The sequence below is a fragment of the Musa acuminata genome, chromosome BXJ2-9 (assembly GCF_036884655.1).
Source record: "Musa acuminata AAA Group cultivar baxijiao chromosome BXJ2-9, Cavendish_Baxijiao_AAA, whole genome shotgun sequence".
Classification (NCBI taxonomy): domain Eukaryota; kingdom Viridiplantae; phylum Streptophyta; class Magnoliopsida; order Zingiberales; family Musaceae; genus Musa; species Musa acuminata.
The window spans coordinates 8526672-8544706 of NC_088346.1; the positions used below are offsets into that span (position 1 = coordinate 8526672).

General features: G+C 42.7%; 3 protein-coding genes across 7 annotated transcripts; 1 reads left to right on the forward strand and 2 right to left on the reverse strand.

Annotated features, from left to right (window-relative positions):
* Positions 1-3489: 3489 nt before the first annotated feature.
* Positions 3490-5667, forward strand: LOC103997738 (rho GDP-dissociation inhibitor 1). Of its 3 annotated transcripts, none has more exons than XM_065125383.1 (6): positions 3989-4124; positions 4234-4561; positions 4637-4703; positions 4779-4997; positions 5089-5213; positions 5356-5667. In XM_065125383.1, exons 2-6 carry the CDS (start codon positions 4280-4282, stop codon positions 5434-5436), a joined length of 774 nt encoding a protein of 257 aa, XP_064981455.1. In that variant the 5' UTR covers positions 3989-4124; positions 4234-4279; the 3' UTR covers positions 5437-5667. The 3 variants fall into 3 exon arrangements, with proteins under 3 accessions (XP_009417324.2, XP_064981455.1, XP_064981456.1); XM_065125384.1 differs by having other exon boundaries at positions 4237-4561; XM_009419049.3 differs by having other exon boundaries at positions 3490-4561.
* A 3703-nt stretch (positions 5668-9370) lies between these two features.
* On the reverse strand, positions 9371-12674 carry LOC135622977 (probable splicing factor 3A subunit 1). Of its 3 annotated transcripts, none has more exons than XM_065125382.1 (4): positions 12487-12674; positions 10063-12241; positions 9658-9947; positions 9371-9501 (listed from the first exon to the last, which is right to left on the reverse strand). In XM_065125382.1, exons 2-3 carry the CDS (start codon positions 12214-12216, stop codon positions 9678-9680), a joined length of 2424 nt encoding a protein of 807 aa, XP_064981454.1. In that variant the 5' UTR covers positions 12217-12241; positions 12487-12674; the 3' UTR covers positions 9371-9501; positions 9658-9677. The 3 variants fall into 3 exon arrangements, with proteins under 3 accessions (XP_064981454.1, XP_064981452.1, XP_064981453.1); XM_065125380.1 differs by having other exon boundaries at positions 12468-12674; XM_065125381.1 differs by having other exon boundaries at positions 10063-12260; positions 12468-12674.
* A 1392-nt stretch (positions 12675-14066) lies between these two features.
* LOC103997741 (protein HOMOLOG OF MAMMALIAN LYST-INTERACTING PROTEIN 5) lies at positions 14067-17731 on the reverse strand. The gene is made up of 7 exons (XM_009419052.3): positions 17492-17731; positions 17310-17410; positions 16184-16293; positions 16036-16111; positions 15802-15930; positions 15041-15112; positions 14067-14942 (listed from the first exon to the last, which is right to left on the reverse strand). The coding sequence occupies exons 1-7, from the start codon at positions 17589-17591 to the stop codon at positions 14286-14288; spliced, it is 1245 nt and encodes a 414-aa protein (XP_009417327.2). The 5' UTR covers positions 17592-17731; the 3' UTR covers positions 14067-14285.
* Between the last annotated feature and the right edge of the window lie 304 nt (positions 17732-18035).

Sequence of the window (18035 nt, forward strand, 5' to 3'; positions counted from 1 at the left end):
AGAAAGCAGTTCGCAGTTATGAATGGAATCAAAGCGTAAGCGTAAACTGCGATGTAAAGATCGTACGAAAACACCGATTTACGTCTCAATGCAGATTCGGAAAGATCTGAACTTAGAGAATCGTTCGTAAAAGCGCAGAGGGCAGTAGCTATGTAGGAGGTTTGCAGTAATGATAAAGTGCTAAAAAATAAACGCAAACCAGAGATTTAGAGTGGTTCGGTCAGTCTTGACCTACTCCACTTTTGGCTTCCTCCACCGATGAGGTTGCCGACGTCAACTAGAGGCCTTCCTTCAATAGGCGAAGGCCAACTGCCCTTTTACAGTTTCTCTCCTTTTGACAGGTTTAGGAGACAACCTTTACAGATCCTTTCTCTCCTCTCTTTACAACTCAAGACTTTGAAGAACAGAAAGAGGAGAACTTTTGGACTTTACACAATTTTGAGCTCTTAGAATCACAGAAAATATCAGGAATTCGGAGTGGATCTGTATCCTTTCTGTGCTGAACGGGTGGGGTATTTATAGGCCCTAACCCAGTTCAAATTTGGAGCTCAAAACGATCAAATCCCGGAATTCCGGGATCAGGCGGTTGCACCTCTTGACTGGAGAGGTTGCACCGCCTGGCAGAGCTCGAAGACTGAGCTCAGGCGGATGCACCTCTCTGTCAGGGGTGGTTGCACCTCTCTGCCAGAGCTCGAAGACCGAGCTCAGGCGGTGCATCTCCTGACCAGAGGTTGCACCTCTCTGCCAGAGGTGGTTGCACCTCTCTGCCAGAGCTCGAAGACCGAGCTCGGTGGTTGCACCTCTTGGCAGAGCTCGAAACTTGAGCTCTGGCGGTGCTACCTCTTGACAGAGGAGGTTGCACCGCCCAGTCTCGCTTGGAGACCGAGCTCTGGGCGGTTGCACCGCCCAATCTCGCTGGGAGACATAGCCTGGGCGGTTGCACCTCTTGGCTGGGGCGGTTGCACCGCCCAGTCTCGCTGGGAGACATAGCCTGGGCGGTGCTACCTCCCTGCCTGGGCGATTGCACCTCCCACAGCAACTTGGGTCCGAATGGGTTGAACCATTCGACCCAATCTGAGTTCTTCAAGGGCCCAATTGCCCCAGTATTAAGCTAATAGGATCACCTCCCATTTCTAACTTAATCAACGTGCTAACTACGATTAAATCTAAGACAATTTCTGCAGCTTTGCTTCGGTATGTCAATCGCTTCTTCCGGCGAGTTTCCGGCGAACTTCCGTCGATCATCCGATGAACCCTCGGTGATGCTTCTGCGGACTTCCGGCAAACTCCTGGATTTTGCGACGATCCACTTGGCGAGTTCCGACGAGCTTTGCTTGGCAAGCTTCCGGACTTCTCGGATCTGTTCTCGCAGAACCTCCGACGACCGTCCGAACTTTCGTCGAACTCCCAACGTGATCATGATCTTGACTCCGGCGCAACTCCTGTTGCTTGTCTAACTTTCATCGTAGTTAATCCTGCACACTTATCTCAACACATAGATTAGACAACAAATGACAATTGACTTCATCATCAAAATCCGAGATTCAACACAGGTAACGTTAGTTCGTGTCTCGTCATTATTATTATTACCCTCATCAACGTGGCTGCCAGAATCATCGACGAGGGCACCCAATACGAAGAGGAGATCGAATGGTATTGAGGCGGGACAATATCTACATCGAGCTCAGCTGTCGTATTGATTCAAAATGCTGTCAAAACTTTGCAAACTGTTATGCGTTAGCTTCCGGACTATAGAATCAAGTCGTTTTCGTAATATATTTCTTTTTCCATCTGTTTGTTTTCTGTGGGTAGATGGAAGCTTGGTGGTCAATCGCGGCAGTGGTGGAACGTCTCTCTGCTTGAGAAATAAGCAATAATGGCTTTTGCTGCCACAGAGTCCACTGATACGCCGACTGCTCGAATCTATTAAACCATGGCCGGCGATATCCAATTTGTGATTCGGGATACTCCATTCTATTGCAATGAATATTTAGTATCTCCGGAAACTATGGCCGCTGCGCAGCAGAAGCAAGAAAGATCATAGAAAACAGGGTGCCCTGTGAAACAGGAACAAGAAATAGTGATCGTGCCATCACTGGTCATCTGTCACGGTCCATGTTGTGCGTGGTGTCCTCTCTCGAATCATGTTAGAAGCCGCTGCTGCTTCTCCTCAAAGTATTGTATCGGTGTTTACGGACGTCTCGGGTTCTCTGATACATCCAGATCGAGGTTAGCTTATCTTTTACTGGAGCACTTGAGAGTCTCATCAGATTCAAACCAAGATGTTGGTGCTGATCAGGAAAAGTAATCTACGGAAGCAAAAGGTCGAAGAAGAGTGTTGCAAACATGCATGCATGCAGGTGCAGGGGAGACGAACTGTTCCAAGGCAAAGCTCTGTCAAAGTATATGCATTTTGGTGGATGTAAAGCCAACTTTCTTATAATTATCACTAAAAAATGAAGGCTAATTTCCTTACGGAAACAACAAGAACTCAGTTGTATTTGTTCCCTTTTAAGCCACTGTCACTGTTACCTGCATGAATCAACGATTTATTGGATCATCCGAAGACATAATTCCGGATGATAGAAACAAAAATAGGGACACCGACACTGCAAGACTTGGTTTCGAACTCTCAAGTATGAGGAGGTTGGTAGGGCATTGATTCATGCCAAAAGCTTTGCCGTCTCCCTCTCCACCGCCCGCTTGAGGAAGCTGCCTTCCTCCACCACCATCTGCACCGGCAGGAACCCCAGCCCGCTCGCCACCGCCATCAGCACCTCCCTCATCTCAGCCCGGAACTCCTCCAACTCCACCGTCCCATTGCCGTCGCGATCGAACCGACCGAAGAGGCCGAGGTGGAGTTGCAGGAGCTCGTCGCGGCTCGGCCCCGCTTCGTCCACGCCGAAATGGGTCTCCCGCACCCGCAGGCTCATCAGCTCCTTCGCCATCTCTGCGTACGTGAGCCGGCCGTCGTGGTCCATGTCGAGGCTAACGAACCGTTCCTCCACCGACCCGTTGAAGGCGCCTTCGTCCTCCACGAACTCGCGAATGGTCGACCCGTCCAACATTTCCACGCTCATCTTCGCTTTACCTAAGCAAACACGCACTTAGCGGTCGAAGAAGCACTCGAGAGTACGAGAGGAAGAACTCGGAATGCTTTGGAGAATGAGTGGGAGCCTGCTGTGGGTTATATACACGAGCAGAGGCGGAGACTCTCCACACGATCCGAACTGTGACTCCATGGTTACTGTGGGCCGCGAGCGTGTTGTTTTCGACCGTCGCAGCTACAGTCAAAGCACTACGACGTCAAAACGGTCAGAAACCCCCCGTGTTGACTTCGTTGACCTTCCAGTTGAGGCGGGGACGACTAGAAGACCTCGAGCCCATTGATAGCCAAACAAAGGCGTCGTTACAGCCCATTTCGAGCTTTCCAAGTGAAGATGTGAGCTCTGCGACAGCGGAATCATTCATCCACCTTAAGAATATGCATGCCAGGCTTGCAGCATCTGGGAATCTGGAGGCCCCAACACACCACCTTATCTGCCAACCCCATCGACGAACAGTGTTGTTAGGTTCGAGAAACTTGATGTCCTACATAACATGAAAAGGATGAATACAGAAGCAGGAGGTTGGGAGGCAAGCAGCAGCATGGTGGATTTATGACAATAAGATAGCAATCAGTATCAGTGCCTGTCTGACAACATCTTTGGTGCTCCACAATCCGATCCCATAATGATGTCCAATTTCTATTGGCAATCACTGAAAAGAGAAAAAGAATAATAGAATCAGAGCCATGCTTCCATCCCCCGACCCAAATGCCAGTCCAAAGAACGGGTCAGAGAGCTGGTATTCTCTCTTTAATCTTTAGTCTTCTTCTGGGAAGTGAGTGACTCTCACGTTCTCTCCAATACTGCTCTCGATAAATCCATGTTGTTTCATCATGTTCCTCTTGTCTCTTCTTGGGTTCCGAGCTATCACGACGGAAGCAGGAAGCTGAATCCCCTGCATTTCTTCATCACCGCTATTTGTTCTTAGATTCCATCATTTCCTTTGGCGGCATCATCTCTCTGTTTAGCCGGATTCACCTGCTAACCTTGGTATCTTAGTCTGCACATCATCGCAAGGTACCTTCCAAGTTGCCACCTTTTCGTGTTTATTGCCGTTATCCTCTCTTTTTCTCTGGTCCTATTTCCTTTTGGTTTCTGATGAGACTGCTGTGCTTCTGACCGTTAGTAGGTGGCTGGGATTCTTTTCCCCTGCTTTCTGCTTCCTGGCTGACATGTCTTTTGCCACCGGAGCTCTCTCCTGCTCGAAGAACATGGGTTTGGAGCACAAGATGGGGAATGCTGAGAAAAATGGGATCTTGATGGCTAGGGAAGGTGAAACGGAGGAGAACAGCGAGCGTAAGCATGCTGGTAAGGAGGAGGAGATCAACAGGCAGATGAGCGAGACCTCCCTTTATGCTACCGAGGAGGAAGAGGAAGATGATGATGGGAAGGATGGCAAACGGATTGATCTGGGACCTCAAGTCAGCCTCAAAGACCAGATGGAGAAAGACAAGGTCTGACTTAAACCGCCTCCTCTTAGAACTTCCAAATCCCATGTTTTCCTTTCAGTTTCATGGCGTTTGGTGCAGGATGATGAGAGCCTGAGAAGGTGGAAGGAACAGCTTCTGGGAAGCGTCGATGTGAACTGTGTCGGAGGTACATACGTAAAAGCCTAATTTTGTTCGTCAAAGTAGCACTCTCCATCTCATCGTTCACTTCTCCTTCTCGTAGAAACCTTGGAGCCCGAGGTTAACATTCTGAGCCTTTCGATCATCTCTCCCGGAAGGCCTGACGTTGTCCTCCCACTTCCTGTGGCTCCGAACTCCAAGGGCGTGTGGTTTACCTTGAAGGAAGGTAGCCATTACAGGTTGAAGTTTACCTTCTCCGTCAGCAACAACATCGTCTCTGGTCTCAGATACACTAACACGGTATGGAAGACCGGCGTCAAAGGTTAGCTTTCTACTCCCAAATCCGCCAGCTTCGAGTTCTGGAAATCCATTCCTCTGCTGCATGATGCTGACAAAGTCGATTTCCATTTTAGTGGACCGAACAAAAGAGATGCTGGGCACCTTCGGTCCTCGGCTTGAATCATACACATACGAGACACCAGAGGAGACCACTCCCTCGGGTATATTTGCAAGAGGATCATATGCTGCAAGGACCAAGGTAAATTTTCAATGCCAAGAGGCTCCCAAAACTATTGGAATCAAGTTCATGTTCTCTGTTGTGTTCTGCAGGAACGAACTCAGCACATTGATGTGGCTATATCCTCCATTTATTTGCTGATGCGATTGTTTTCTTGTATCAGTTCATCGATGATGATGGAAAGTGCTACCTGGAGATGAACTACTCCTTCGACATCCGTAGGGAATGGCAACCGATTAGCTGAATATAAGATCAGTTCCATAGAGAAAAGTCTGATGCTTTTTGAGGCGACAAGTTCATCATCAGTGATCAGTTTCAGAAAAATCTTGTGATTTCAGGAGGAGATTGTAACATTCTCAATTTAGTCCCATCTTAATCTGCAGGAGGCAGTGGGTGTATTATCATGTATTCGAGTTTGAATCAAAGTTATGGCAAAGGATGTGGCTCTGTCAATCTAAGTTTGCCACTTGTAGTACGAGTTCTAATAGACAGAATCCACCATAAGGAACGGAATTTTCGTGATGAACTCTCGATATCTGAGATAGGCTTAGAGACACTGAAGCACTAAAAACTTACTCATGAATCAGATTCCAAATTTGCTCGAGACTCATTCACCTACTTCTTCAAGCTTAAACTTTGAAGGACCAATAACCTTGGCCAACACTCGTTTCTCCCCAGGAAAGGGATAACCCTAAGCTTATTTGTCTGCCATGTTTCCCATATTTCTAGGCTCCTGACAAGATTAAAGAAGAACAATTACGTCTTCAAATTCATCGATGAAACCAGATGGGTAAAAAGGATCGAGCTTTGGAAGAGAAAATTGCAACCGACCTGCGGTCGGGAGGCGGGAGGTCGAGAGCGGCGTAGTGGCAGCAAGGTCAGAAGGCGCCGGCTTCTTGAGGGGCACAGAGGGCTGCACGTCCTCAGGGTCGAGGTCCGGATCGCCCAGCTCCGCCGCCGGCTCGCGTCGCACCCATCGCGACCACCTATGTGCTCCCAAACACCAACAAACCCACCGGAGGAGGTGGAGATGTCTCATCTTCGGTCTTGGGTTCGATTCATAGTAATATGAAGGCCCAGTGGGCCATAGGGCCCAAAATAAATATTAGGCCCTCAAATTGATGTGCCTTCTTCTTTTTTGGAACTCAAATATAATATACTTCCTATTTATTTCCTTTTTCTCATTTTTTGGGTATAAATTTAATAATCCTACACATTACTTCAAAAAAATTCTTAGTTGAATGCCATTATTTTCTTTGAACAAAACTAAATTAAATATACATTTAGAAAACACAGTCAAAACATTCTTGATGTGTTCAATCCAAAGGGCCTGTACACTGTATAATTCAGTAAATTTCTAGTACACTATATTGTAGCTTATTATTTTTTTCTATTTTACAAGTGATGATTGAATCGAATTTTATTTGATGGTTATATTTTCAACTTCATTATCTTTGTCTTGCATATAGACAATTTTTTGTGCTGGTGTTCTATTACTATCCAATTAATTATGAATTTCTCCACCTTGTACAATTCATGTATTCATCATGACCTGAGGTGAACCCATATAGATATATATAATCTGTATATTTTGTATAACACATATCGCATTGCCATGAGACAGACTGCATTTTTCCTGATATTGTTCTTTTTCCTCCCCTCGCAAAATCTGAATTGGTAATATTTGAAGGGGAAAATATGTTGAATTACATTTGAAGTCCTAAGAAATTTTTGCAAACAATGAAACCAATCCCATCTGAAGGCCCCAAAGGGGTCTCCTCTCTCACATAGGATGATTAGAGCTGAAGACACAGATAGCAGTGGCCTCCGTGCCACATGGAGACCCATACCATGGTTGATCCAACGACATGGTGCGTGTCAGCCTTTTGTGTTGTTATATCCCCTCCAACTCACTGTTCTCGGTGCGTGGAGCAGTACTGCTACTACTGCTCTCTTTCCCTTCCATAACTCTCATCTATTTCTAGGGTTTCATTCTGCATCCTTCCCAGACCACTGATCAGTTCGTTGATGGTGTCTTCAAAAGACTCCAGGGGTTTCGAGGTAAATATGGCTACATATGTGGATTCATGGTTGGTCTTCCGAGTCTGAAGACCCATACATGTGGAAGAGTCTTCGGGTTTCACAGAGATTCTGGAGGCTTGTGGACACCACCATTCCCATGCATGTCCAAGGTTAGGGTTTAACAAGTGTTGGGTGCAGATCGTCAAGAACTAACTTGTTATAGATCCGCCCCATAGTGGACGTGTTGATCTCATGGAGATGAGTTAATATTTAGCTTAGGGTTCTTGTAAGCAAGGCTGCAGTGGCTTCAGAAGCTTTACTGCAACACGATCACAGTCATGAGGTTTGTGAGGAGATATGGTAGAAGATGGGTTGCCTCATATTTTTTCCACAGCTTTCTTGAACTTGAGATAGGAACAGAAGCTTAAACTAAGCTCAAGAAAGTTGTGGGAAAACATGGGTAAGCCCAGATATCCGATTGCATCTTTCTCTACTTCGTTCAGGTATGCTGGTCAGATCTTTGAATTATTCATCTACTTTTCTTTTGTTTTGAGTTTAAAGTAGGACTTTAATTCCTAATACTAATGTAGCACTGGATCCTTCGAAGAAGAACAAGTTGCTCTACTTTTTGTACCATGTCGAGTTCTATCACCAGAAATAGCATCTCTCTCTCTCTCTCTCTCTCTACAGAACCTAACAACAATTTTAAATTGTATTCTAATTTCTCATCATAAATTTATAGTTGTTGAATGACTATTTCAAGCCGTTGACTGTGAGATTTCAGGTTAATTACTAAACTCAACTGAAAATTAAACCGTCTCATAAAGAGAATGTGTGGAAATAATGTTGGAATGAAAAGATGGTTTATATGCTTTATCACTAACTAAATACAACAGTCAAACATCTACACAGTTAAAATAGAATCGATATACATGATAGAATCTTACCCAAGTCCCACCCTCAGAAGGTCAAAATGAGTCTGTTCTTCTGCTGCACGCTGGCCCGTTCGCACATGAGAAGCTGACCCAAGAATTTGACGACCACCAAGGATTTATGCTACAAAAATCCAGGAATTAACTGTTGTCGAAACATTACACCAACAAAGTAACAAGAAGAAAAAAGAACTATGATCCTCACAATTCTTGCTAAAATGCATTCAAACTACAGCAGAAACTTGACACTGAGGTCTCCTGGAAGAAGAAAAGTGGGTTGACATCCAGGAGTCTGCTCGAGTCACAGAAAGACAGGTTTTCTTTCGCACATCTACCACAGAGAATGAATCCTACCTAGCAATGGAATCCAAGGAGCAGGTCATTGCCGCTAAAGATCAGAGCAACAATATCCATAATGCAAAAATAGCTACAGATAGCTTGGATCCATACAATAAAATAGCCAAGAACCAAATCGAACATAACTCAGAGAATTACGATTACCAGAAACAGGTAAAACAGTTTACCTTGCAGTTGCTCCCCTTTCCCTGCTGTATAAAATGGAGGCATGATTATGCTGAGAACTAACCCTTCATGTATATCATAAACTATTATGTCAAACAATGTCACATAGTTAGACCTTTCAAATAAGTCTAAGATGAAAAAAGGGTTCACAATAAAAGGATGGTAATATATCTCACCTACAGGAGAGAGGAAACAGGAACACACAAGTACCTGAAATTCCAAGACAGCAAGCCAGAAAAAACTGTACCTTAGCCTATGATAGCATTTCAACTCTGTTCCGCAGACTTAAGCTGGCAACAAGCTAAAGAAAGTTGAGACTTTGGACAATCACCATATAGCGTATGCAAGAATAAGAAATTGAGTCATCATCAATTGGTTCACAAGTAATATAACTTACTGAGATTTCAGTGAACTTAACAATCAATGAATATATAACATCATTAGCATGGTAAATAATGTCTAATTGCATTAACCTAATTGAATTAGCTTCTATGGAGATTCATCTTCCTTCAGATCATACTCGATCAACAGTGTTGAAAAACTCTGCAAAGGCATGAAAAAGAAACCAAAGGTTCCTTGCTGACAGAAGAAGGGCAGATGATGGTACCAAGAGATGTGAAGAATCAAATTCACTGGAATAGGAAACCTGCATCAGGTACCTAGCAGATGAGAAAGTAAGATTTAAGCAAAAGAAGTGGTAAATTGAGATTGTACATGAAACAAGGTTTTAAAAAAGCAATATAATAAGCCATGATATGTCGGTAAGCTTGCTCCCTTGGAGGAACACATTCATTTCAGTGACTTAAGGAAACAATATCATCCGAATTGTGAATCTGCATTACAAACCATAAAGTTCATCAGCGGAGATAAGTTTCAAGTGTCAAACTAGCAAAAACATGTCTAAAAGATTATCAAATACAATCCAACAGTTTTTATTATCTCAAACTAGCATATATGAATAACTAGATGCAGAAAATTTCTGCAGCAACCTTTCTGTTTGACGTAATGATCATCTCTTTCTCCCACCACGCTCCCTCAGCGCAAGGGTTAGTGTTTCTCCAGGGCCAATGTTGTAATAAGCAAGCGTAAGATTGTCCTTAAGAAAACCGGCCCGACCACTCAGTTTCTGTTTATTAGCAGGAAGCTGAACCTCCGCTGCAATCTTCTCCTTAAGACTGCCAACAGTCTCAGATAAAGATTGGACTGCAATCTCCAAAAGCTGTCCTTTCAAGTTTCCTTCATCCACACTTGGAACAGATACAGAAATCCGACAAGACCCCTGAGAAGAATATAGGTAGGACTAGTGATGTGATGTATAATAAATAGTTGTTCAGACAGTGATGAACCAATAGAATATGATTAAAAGGAGAGATGAAGCCAAAAGTTCACTTTACCGGATGCCGAGCAAGGAACTGATCCTCTGGAATGAGTGAGACATCATCGACTCTTTGCCGTTTTGGTTCAGGTTCATCTGGCAGCGGTGGAGCTTCCTCAGGGGGAGGAGGCGGTGGCATTCCTTGTGGGGGAGGTGGTGGGGGAACCATTGGCATGTTAGGTGGTGGCATAGGCAGTGGAACAAAAGTTCGGGAAAGTACCAATGGCGTGAACTGGGATCCAGGAGGTGGAGGTGGGTTTACCGAAATTGCTTGAGGCAATGGCTGCTGGTTCATCATAACAGGCTGCTGTGACGAAGGCATAGGAATAGGTGAAGGAGCAGGCCTCACAGATGGAATCATTGAAATCATTCCAGGCCTTGGATGTGGAAAAAGACCCCCACCAGCAGCAGGAACAGAATACGGAACTGTGTTTGGTGGGAATCGAGGAATATTCAATGCCAATCCAGGAGGTGGAGGGAGGGAGCGGACTAATGGCACCCCAGGCCTTGGTTGTGGCACAGGACCTGGAAGAATCCACGAATCATTATTATTAGCTTCAGTTTGTTCCTCACCAGAAGCACTCTGCAATAATGCTTGAGTCGCGGTACGTCCAATACTTCCAGAGTGCCCATCCCATATGACCTGCTTTGGTTGTTCATCTTTCTTCTTCTCAATTTCTGCTTTCACAGCATTGGAGACTTCTTCTTCTGTGGTGCCAAAAATATCAGGACGAGTTCGTGCAAGCCCGACAATGTTCTTTGAAATCTCATCATCTGCAGCAAGAGTTGTCTCCCGGATTTTAGCCATCATCCTCTCCTTTTGCTCCTTGTATTTGGGATCTATGAGTGAAATGCGCATGTGCTCAGCCATCTCACTAATAGAAATAAGCTCATTGGTGATTGGTGAAATGACAAACTTGGTTGGATCTCTTTCAGTAGGGATCCTCTCCTCGGGTCTCTTCCAGTTCTTCACTATCCTCATAGGAGGCTCAGGCTCATCACCAGGTGCTTTTACTTCCATGGCATTCTCATTGAGTCTAGCAGCCTTCATGCCTTCTTCTACAAACTGCATCTCTTCTTCATCCATTTCCATTTCCATTTCCTTTCCTGGTTCAGATGTTTGCATCGGTTCCTCTTCATCCAATACTGATATCTTGCTTCTCCTAATGACCTCATCCAATGTCATTGGTACAGGCAGCTCCTCATCCTCATCATCAACAAACTCGATTGTCTCCACGACAACAAAGTCATGCCAATCAATCATTGCCATTTGCATCCTCTCTTGCTCGATCTCATCCTCAGCCTTCTGCCTAGCCTGTTCCTGAGACTGCTCCCACTCCAGACGGTGCAAACACCTCTCGAGCACTGTTGTCAGATCACTGGTGCCTTTCCGCAGCTTTTCAGTTAGCCCCGTTGGAGGCATCAGAACCCTTGAGTATGCATCTGTGAGAGTCGTGAAGAATGTGAACATGCTATGGGTGGGCTTCAAAAAGTGGAATTGTGGATTGCTCATCTCCCGGCTCGTGAGGTTCGTCAAGAAGTTCTTCCCATTCCGTGCAACAAACTGTGCAGTGAGCTTAATGATATCCAACTCCTCCCCAGTGATCCCTTCTGGGAGTCTAACTGTGTACTGCTCAGCTTCGGGGGGCTCAAGGACCTTCTTTGGGGGAATCCTAAACTGAACAGCAGGGTCAACCTTGGTGGTAGCCTCATCAGAAGGTGCAGTTGCAGCTGCAGGGGCAGCCAAGCCATCAGAAGGTGCTGGGGCAGAATCCAATGGCTGAGAGGAGTCACCAGAGGGCTGCTGGGATGCCGCCTGAACCAAGGTGCGGTGCTCGGAGACCTTGTGCTGGTAGTAGGCATGATAAGGGTCCGAAGCAGTCAAAAAGTTGAACTTGTTGTTGCCAGCATTGTTGGCAAGAATCCTCTTCTCAAACTCCGGGCCGTTCTTGGCAACGAAAGCGGCAGTCTTGTCTATGATCACTCGGATATCAGGAGGAGGATGGATGATACCAATCGTTCTCGTGTGGGTCGCGACCGGCGCAGGAGGGGGTTGTTCTTTCTCTTCTTGGGGCTTATTGGCCGGGGCATCATTCGAGACCTGGGCAGGGGGAGTCGGGCCGAGGTTTCCATCAGATGGCGGCGCCGGGAGCCGCAAGATCGGGGCTAGCATGCCGTTTCCTTCGATTGTTCGGTTCCTGTGGTTGTATAGAAGAACTAGGGCACAAATTCCAAAGAGAAGGAGATAAATTAAAATCTAAATTTACGTTTCTTCGTCAGATTTCCGAGATAAATTCCCAAGAAATGCAAGAAATCAATGGGAAACGAGAGTTTACTACTCTGATGAAGAGGCATCACAAATTTCTCGTACAAAACAAACCCCAAAATATCAACAAAAAATGAACCTAGTGATAGATAGCATACGAATATAAGTGAAACTGACTGATCCTTTCTCGATTCTATGTCCAAGATTTCCTTCGGCTTAGTGAGGGGAACGGAGAAGCTCCTTCGATTCCCCGACCAAAACTTGTGAGGTTTGGCCTCTTCGTAGGAACCCTAGGAGAGTCGAGCGCGGTTTGGAGGTGGGGGCCGGGAGATTTAGCGAAGGCTGGTATACCAATAAGACTCTCTCTCTCTCTCTCGCTCTCTCTCTCTCTCTCTCTATATATATATATATATATATATATATGTATGTATGTATATATATATATGTATGTATATATATATATATGTATGTATATATATATGTATATATATATGTATATATATATATGTATATGTATATATATGTATATGTATATATATGTATATATATATGATAAATATAAAAAAAAAATGAAAGCTTGCGACACACCCACTTGTACAACGCATGTGATGACCTTGATACCTCCTTCATGTCTCTTTCAACATATGTGATCTCAAGGGTTTTAAGTTTATTATCGAACTACTAATAAGGGAGGCATCATTGTGAAGAAGGTTCGGTGCCTGAGCAAGTGTTTTTGGGGGTGGGTATGGTGGGAGATAATAGAGTGAAAGGTAAAATCTTAATTGAAGATGATGAAGATTTGGATCTCCATCATCTCATGGATCTCCTCGAGGAACCAGAGATAATGGTCACAAGGGACGAAGGAGACAACAATGCCTCCACCGTAGCCGAATGATGGGTGAAAGGATAATATTATATTTTTAAAAATAAAAAAATATTCTACCCAAAAAAATGCTTAAATATTTTTTAAAATTTTATTCTAAACAATATGTAGTTGGTTTAGATTATGAGGGTTATGAAGTGGCAATATAAAGAGAGTGACCGATAAGACTAGATTATATATAATTTCTATTCGAGATCGTAAAGAAATTGTATGGTTTTTAATTCATTTTGCTACAAACTCTAAAAGGAATCGAACCGGCCCAACGGTTCACCAGTTCCAAACTGACTTGGAATTGGCCTTAAGCAATTCATTTCAATTCTTGAATTTTGCTTATTAAATATAATAAAAATAAAATCATATATGTAACTTAGAGGATAGTGGTTAAATTGTTAGGTTAAATTTGAGAAAACTTGGTCCAAATCTTGAGAATAGTATTTAATTCGATTAAAAATTTCATAATTTTATTTTTTAATTGAAAGAGGTATTTAGTTGGATTAAATATGTTATAATTTTATTTCTTTATATCATCTGTGCCCATTATCCTTATACATCTATTTTTTTTTTAATTTCAAAAATAAAATTATAAATTTTATAATTTAAATTATTTTTAATAAAAAAATTTAAAATTTGACTGTTTGAACTGGAACCAGAATTGGTGGTTACAGTTCATTTCCAGAACTAGAACTTGAGTGAAATCAGACAAATCAAATTCTAATTTTAGTTCTTTGATTTTTAGAAAATCAAATGGAATTCAATATTTATCTACAATATTGTAGATAAATACTACAATCAGAGTAATCAACAAACAAACAATAAACATCGTCCATGAGCGATACTAAGCTCTCAGAATTCAATATTTATCTAGTAGAGCAAGTAGAGGTAAAACTTAAGTCTGCTCTTCATATTACCATATTACATAAACAAAATAGAAATACAAAGAACATAACATGATCCATGAGTTTCAGCAACGTACAAATGTCGAGGTTTAGAGAAGAAAAACTATCCATATAAACAACATCACATGCCTGCAAACCAAATAGTATGTACAGAAAATACAATTGCAGTTTTTAAGAAAGAGCGTGGACACGCACACCTAATGAATCTCAGCTGAAGGATTGGTCAATAGTTCAAGAGAGCGCCGAAGGAAATCCACCGCAACAGGGACATCGTCAAATCCAAGAGCACCCACAGCAAACCTTGCTGCCTTGTGAGCTTCTCCAATCTTCTCTACAGATGGCTGGTAATTGCTGTCATACTTGTAATTATCAACAGATGGGGCTGGGGGCACAGCATGGTTCACATTGCCATTGCCATTGCCACTGAACGGCACAGTTGATGGGTAATTGGGAAAAGATGGAGCTGAATGGTGAGAGGAGGCAACGTCAGGGCCATGGTGGAAAGCAGGCTGATGTGTGGGTGCTGCTGGGAACGTGCTGTCATGATAACTTGGGCAAGACTGAAAATTAGGGTAACAATAGTTGGGACTAGGATTTTTGGGTGAGTGATAATTTTGTGGAACAGGTTGTTGTTCATTTGGATAGGATCGGGGATCGTAGTGTCGAGTGTAAACAGTGTATTCAGGCCTGTTTGTTGGTGGAAACTGATGGAGACCATTAGTAGGATGCTCAGTGGTAGCATAAGTTGTTGAAGGTGCTTGACTAGAGAAGTCTGTATTAATTATTTCGGAGTGCTGTGATGATAAATCAGCACCTCCGTGGCTATTCTGGAAGCCCTTACTTCTTCCTAGACTCTGTAATTAAGAAAAACAATTGCCACAAGAGGCATCTATCATTAACAGTTTAGGCAGAAAGAAAATACAGATCTGCATGTAAAAAGTTGCAAGGTGACCTCATTTATATGCGGAGATGATGTGTCGCCACCTGGTTGGCTAGATGGAAAGCTCTCACTTGGACCCAAATCCTAAAAAAGGATAAAATGTTATAAGAATCTTTCTGCACATTCCATCAACTAATTTTTGTCCATCAAAACAACATTTGGTGAAATCACTTTAGGAATAGGAAACTTCTCCAATTCAAAAAGAATAGACCTCCCAAGAAAGAATAAGAGTGAACAAGAGTTATTATATTAAACTATCATTACAATAAAGCATAAAGATATAATAGATCTTCCAGTATGGTCTCAGATGTATATACCATCTTGTATATAACGGGGTATTAGTGACATAAATCTCAAGTAAATTATGTATAATTCCAGACTAATCTGCCAAATACACATAAAAGCAAAAGGATTCCCAACATTCTCGTTTGCCAAATCACTATAAGCTGGCAGCATTACATTGCCTGTGTCGAAATTGAGAATGCTCATAGAGGAACCAACAAAAGCTAATTATAAGAGAAAAACAAGATGTGGTACTTTAAAGTTTGTTCCAAATTCCGACCCAGGAAAATTCAAATGAGAGATAGAGAGCGATTGACTTCAATCTTGGTAGCTGGCAAGAAAGCTTTGCCTTTTTTGCATGCAACTTAAGCTCACAGAAGTAACCCCAAAATTATTCAACACATGAATTAAGTGGACTAGAAGGGGGAAATGACAAATAGTGTTATAGAATTTATCTATATGAGATATTAAAATTAGGTTAAGAAGCATACACATGTGCTTCTTGGTGAGGTTGACACGTCATCACCACCAGGAGGGCCTGGTTCAGGCTTTCTTCCTTCCTTCAAAGCTTTCCTTATATCTACAGCTTTCCAAACTGCATACTTCTGCTTCTGCTCAATCTACAAATGGCAAACCCATTTTTTGAGCATGGACATGAAGAAGTTTTTTCCACTCTAAGGAATCAAGACAACAATAAAGGAGACAGTGCTGCCTGCTAAACTTACTTCAGGATGAAGTTTATCAAATTGATTCAAAATCTCAAAGAAAATGCTGGCTGCATAAAATGCTCTTGCAGTATTCCTGTAAGATCCACAGAATTAATTTGGCTGCACTAGTAAGACAGAATGTACAACAAATAACTGCATAAAGTACAAGTCAGCTCTCCCAGCCCGATCTTGCTTATCTGCCTTTGCAAAAAGATTTGATGCAAAACCCTCCACATAAAGATTGTCATCTGGTCCTAATTTTAACGATTTCTTGTCCTGCAGCAAGATGCAGCAGTTCCACAGGAACAAAGAGAAAAAAATCTAAATCAATAATGAATTCCCATATCATAATGCATTGCACAATGCTACAATTGACAGAAAATATAAACAACTAAATGAAGAAAAAAATCTACGCCATGTATGAAGTTTATTGCAGAACATAGCTTAAGTAGATTGGTGATAGACTTGATAGAAAGATCCACTTGGCCAATATCATGGTTTGGCGTTTCGGGTACCAGACCCTTGCTGGTCTCTCGCCGAATGGGTATGTGCCAATGTACCCATACAGTACACTGACACATACGATGAAATTTCTTTTAGGCTTTGGCTATACATGGTGTTAGGAGGCACATGCCAATGCCACAACACAACAGGTCATCCTACACACCGCCTGGTATATACCGATCTGAGAAAAATGTAAAACCATAGAACATATTTATTAGAGTTTCTTTGTTAATGCTCATCAGTTCATGAGTGGTTGTAATACAACCTTTCTTGACAAGAAACAAGTACTGGACATTGTTCTCAAGCAAAAAGACATGTCACATATGAAACTAAAGTAGCTACTTTAGCAGCAGGGCACCCGTCTATATGTTTTATGCATGTGGGAGAGGCACACGATGCCCTAATTTTTATGAAACATCCATTTCCTCAAGTAAAGACAGTAGATGTGCTCAAACCAGCCCTCCTGAGGCGACCAGGTCTCTTTCACATAGTGTAATAGTGTGGCCATCATCAGTTCACGAAAGGTAACCAACAAACACAATCAATAATTTGGACTTTTGAAGCATGATCACCAGGTTTCCACAATGAATCAGGCAGTTATAATAATCTTCAGAACATGAATTCTCTTATCATGCATTCTATTAACACACACACAATCCAATTCATACCTAATTAAGTGAATGAACACAAGCGTATGAACTTGACGCAGCAGAATTCTCACAGAAGCTGCATTGAAGAATTAAAACGAGCGATGAAGCTGATGATAAATAGGAAGAAAAAGACGGGACCTTCTCAAGCTGGTTCATGAGAGAGACAAGGATGGCGTCGGTGGTCTTGGTGCGCTCTTTCTTGGGGATCTTAAGCCCACGATCCATCGCGTACAGCCGACCTATGAGATCGATAGGAGTACCGACAGAGACTTAAGGAATCGTGAGAAATATATGGCTAGGGTTTCTCTACGCGGACTCACAATAATAGGTGACGATGGGCTCGTGCTTCTGGAGCTCGTCAGCTCTCTGGAGATATGGCAGCAGCACCTTCGCCGGCTCCGACTCGCTCCCCCCTGCCATTACACCTTTTTATGCTGTGGTGATGCAGAGATCGATCCCGACACGAAGAAGACGAAGAAGAGAGAACGAATTGGGGAGCGGAGAGAGAAGAAGTATTTGGGGTATTGATCGATCGATCGCTACAAAGTTCGGAGTTGATATAGCGGTGTCCGGGTTGGTTACCTCGAGACGAAGGAACTTGGGAGTAGGAACCGCCACTGAAGGAATATATATATATATATATATATATATATATATATATATATATATATATATATATATATATATATATATATATTCAATTATAGTTTCTTTGCAGATGTGCCAAAAAAAATTATAAATTTATTTAAAATAATATAACCAATATAAAAGTCTCCTTAATTATCTTTATTGCTAAACCAATAACAATCCTTTTTTCACTGAATAATGATCCTATTTAAAATCTTATTTTTGTATATGAGATGG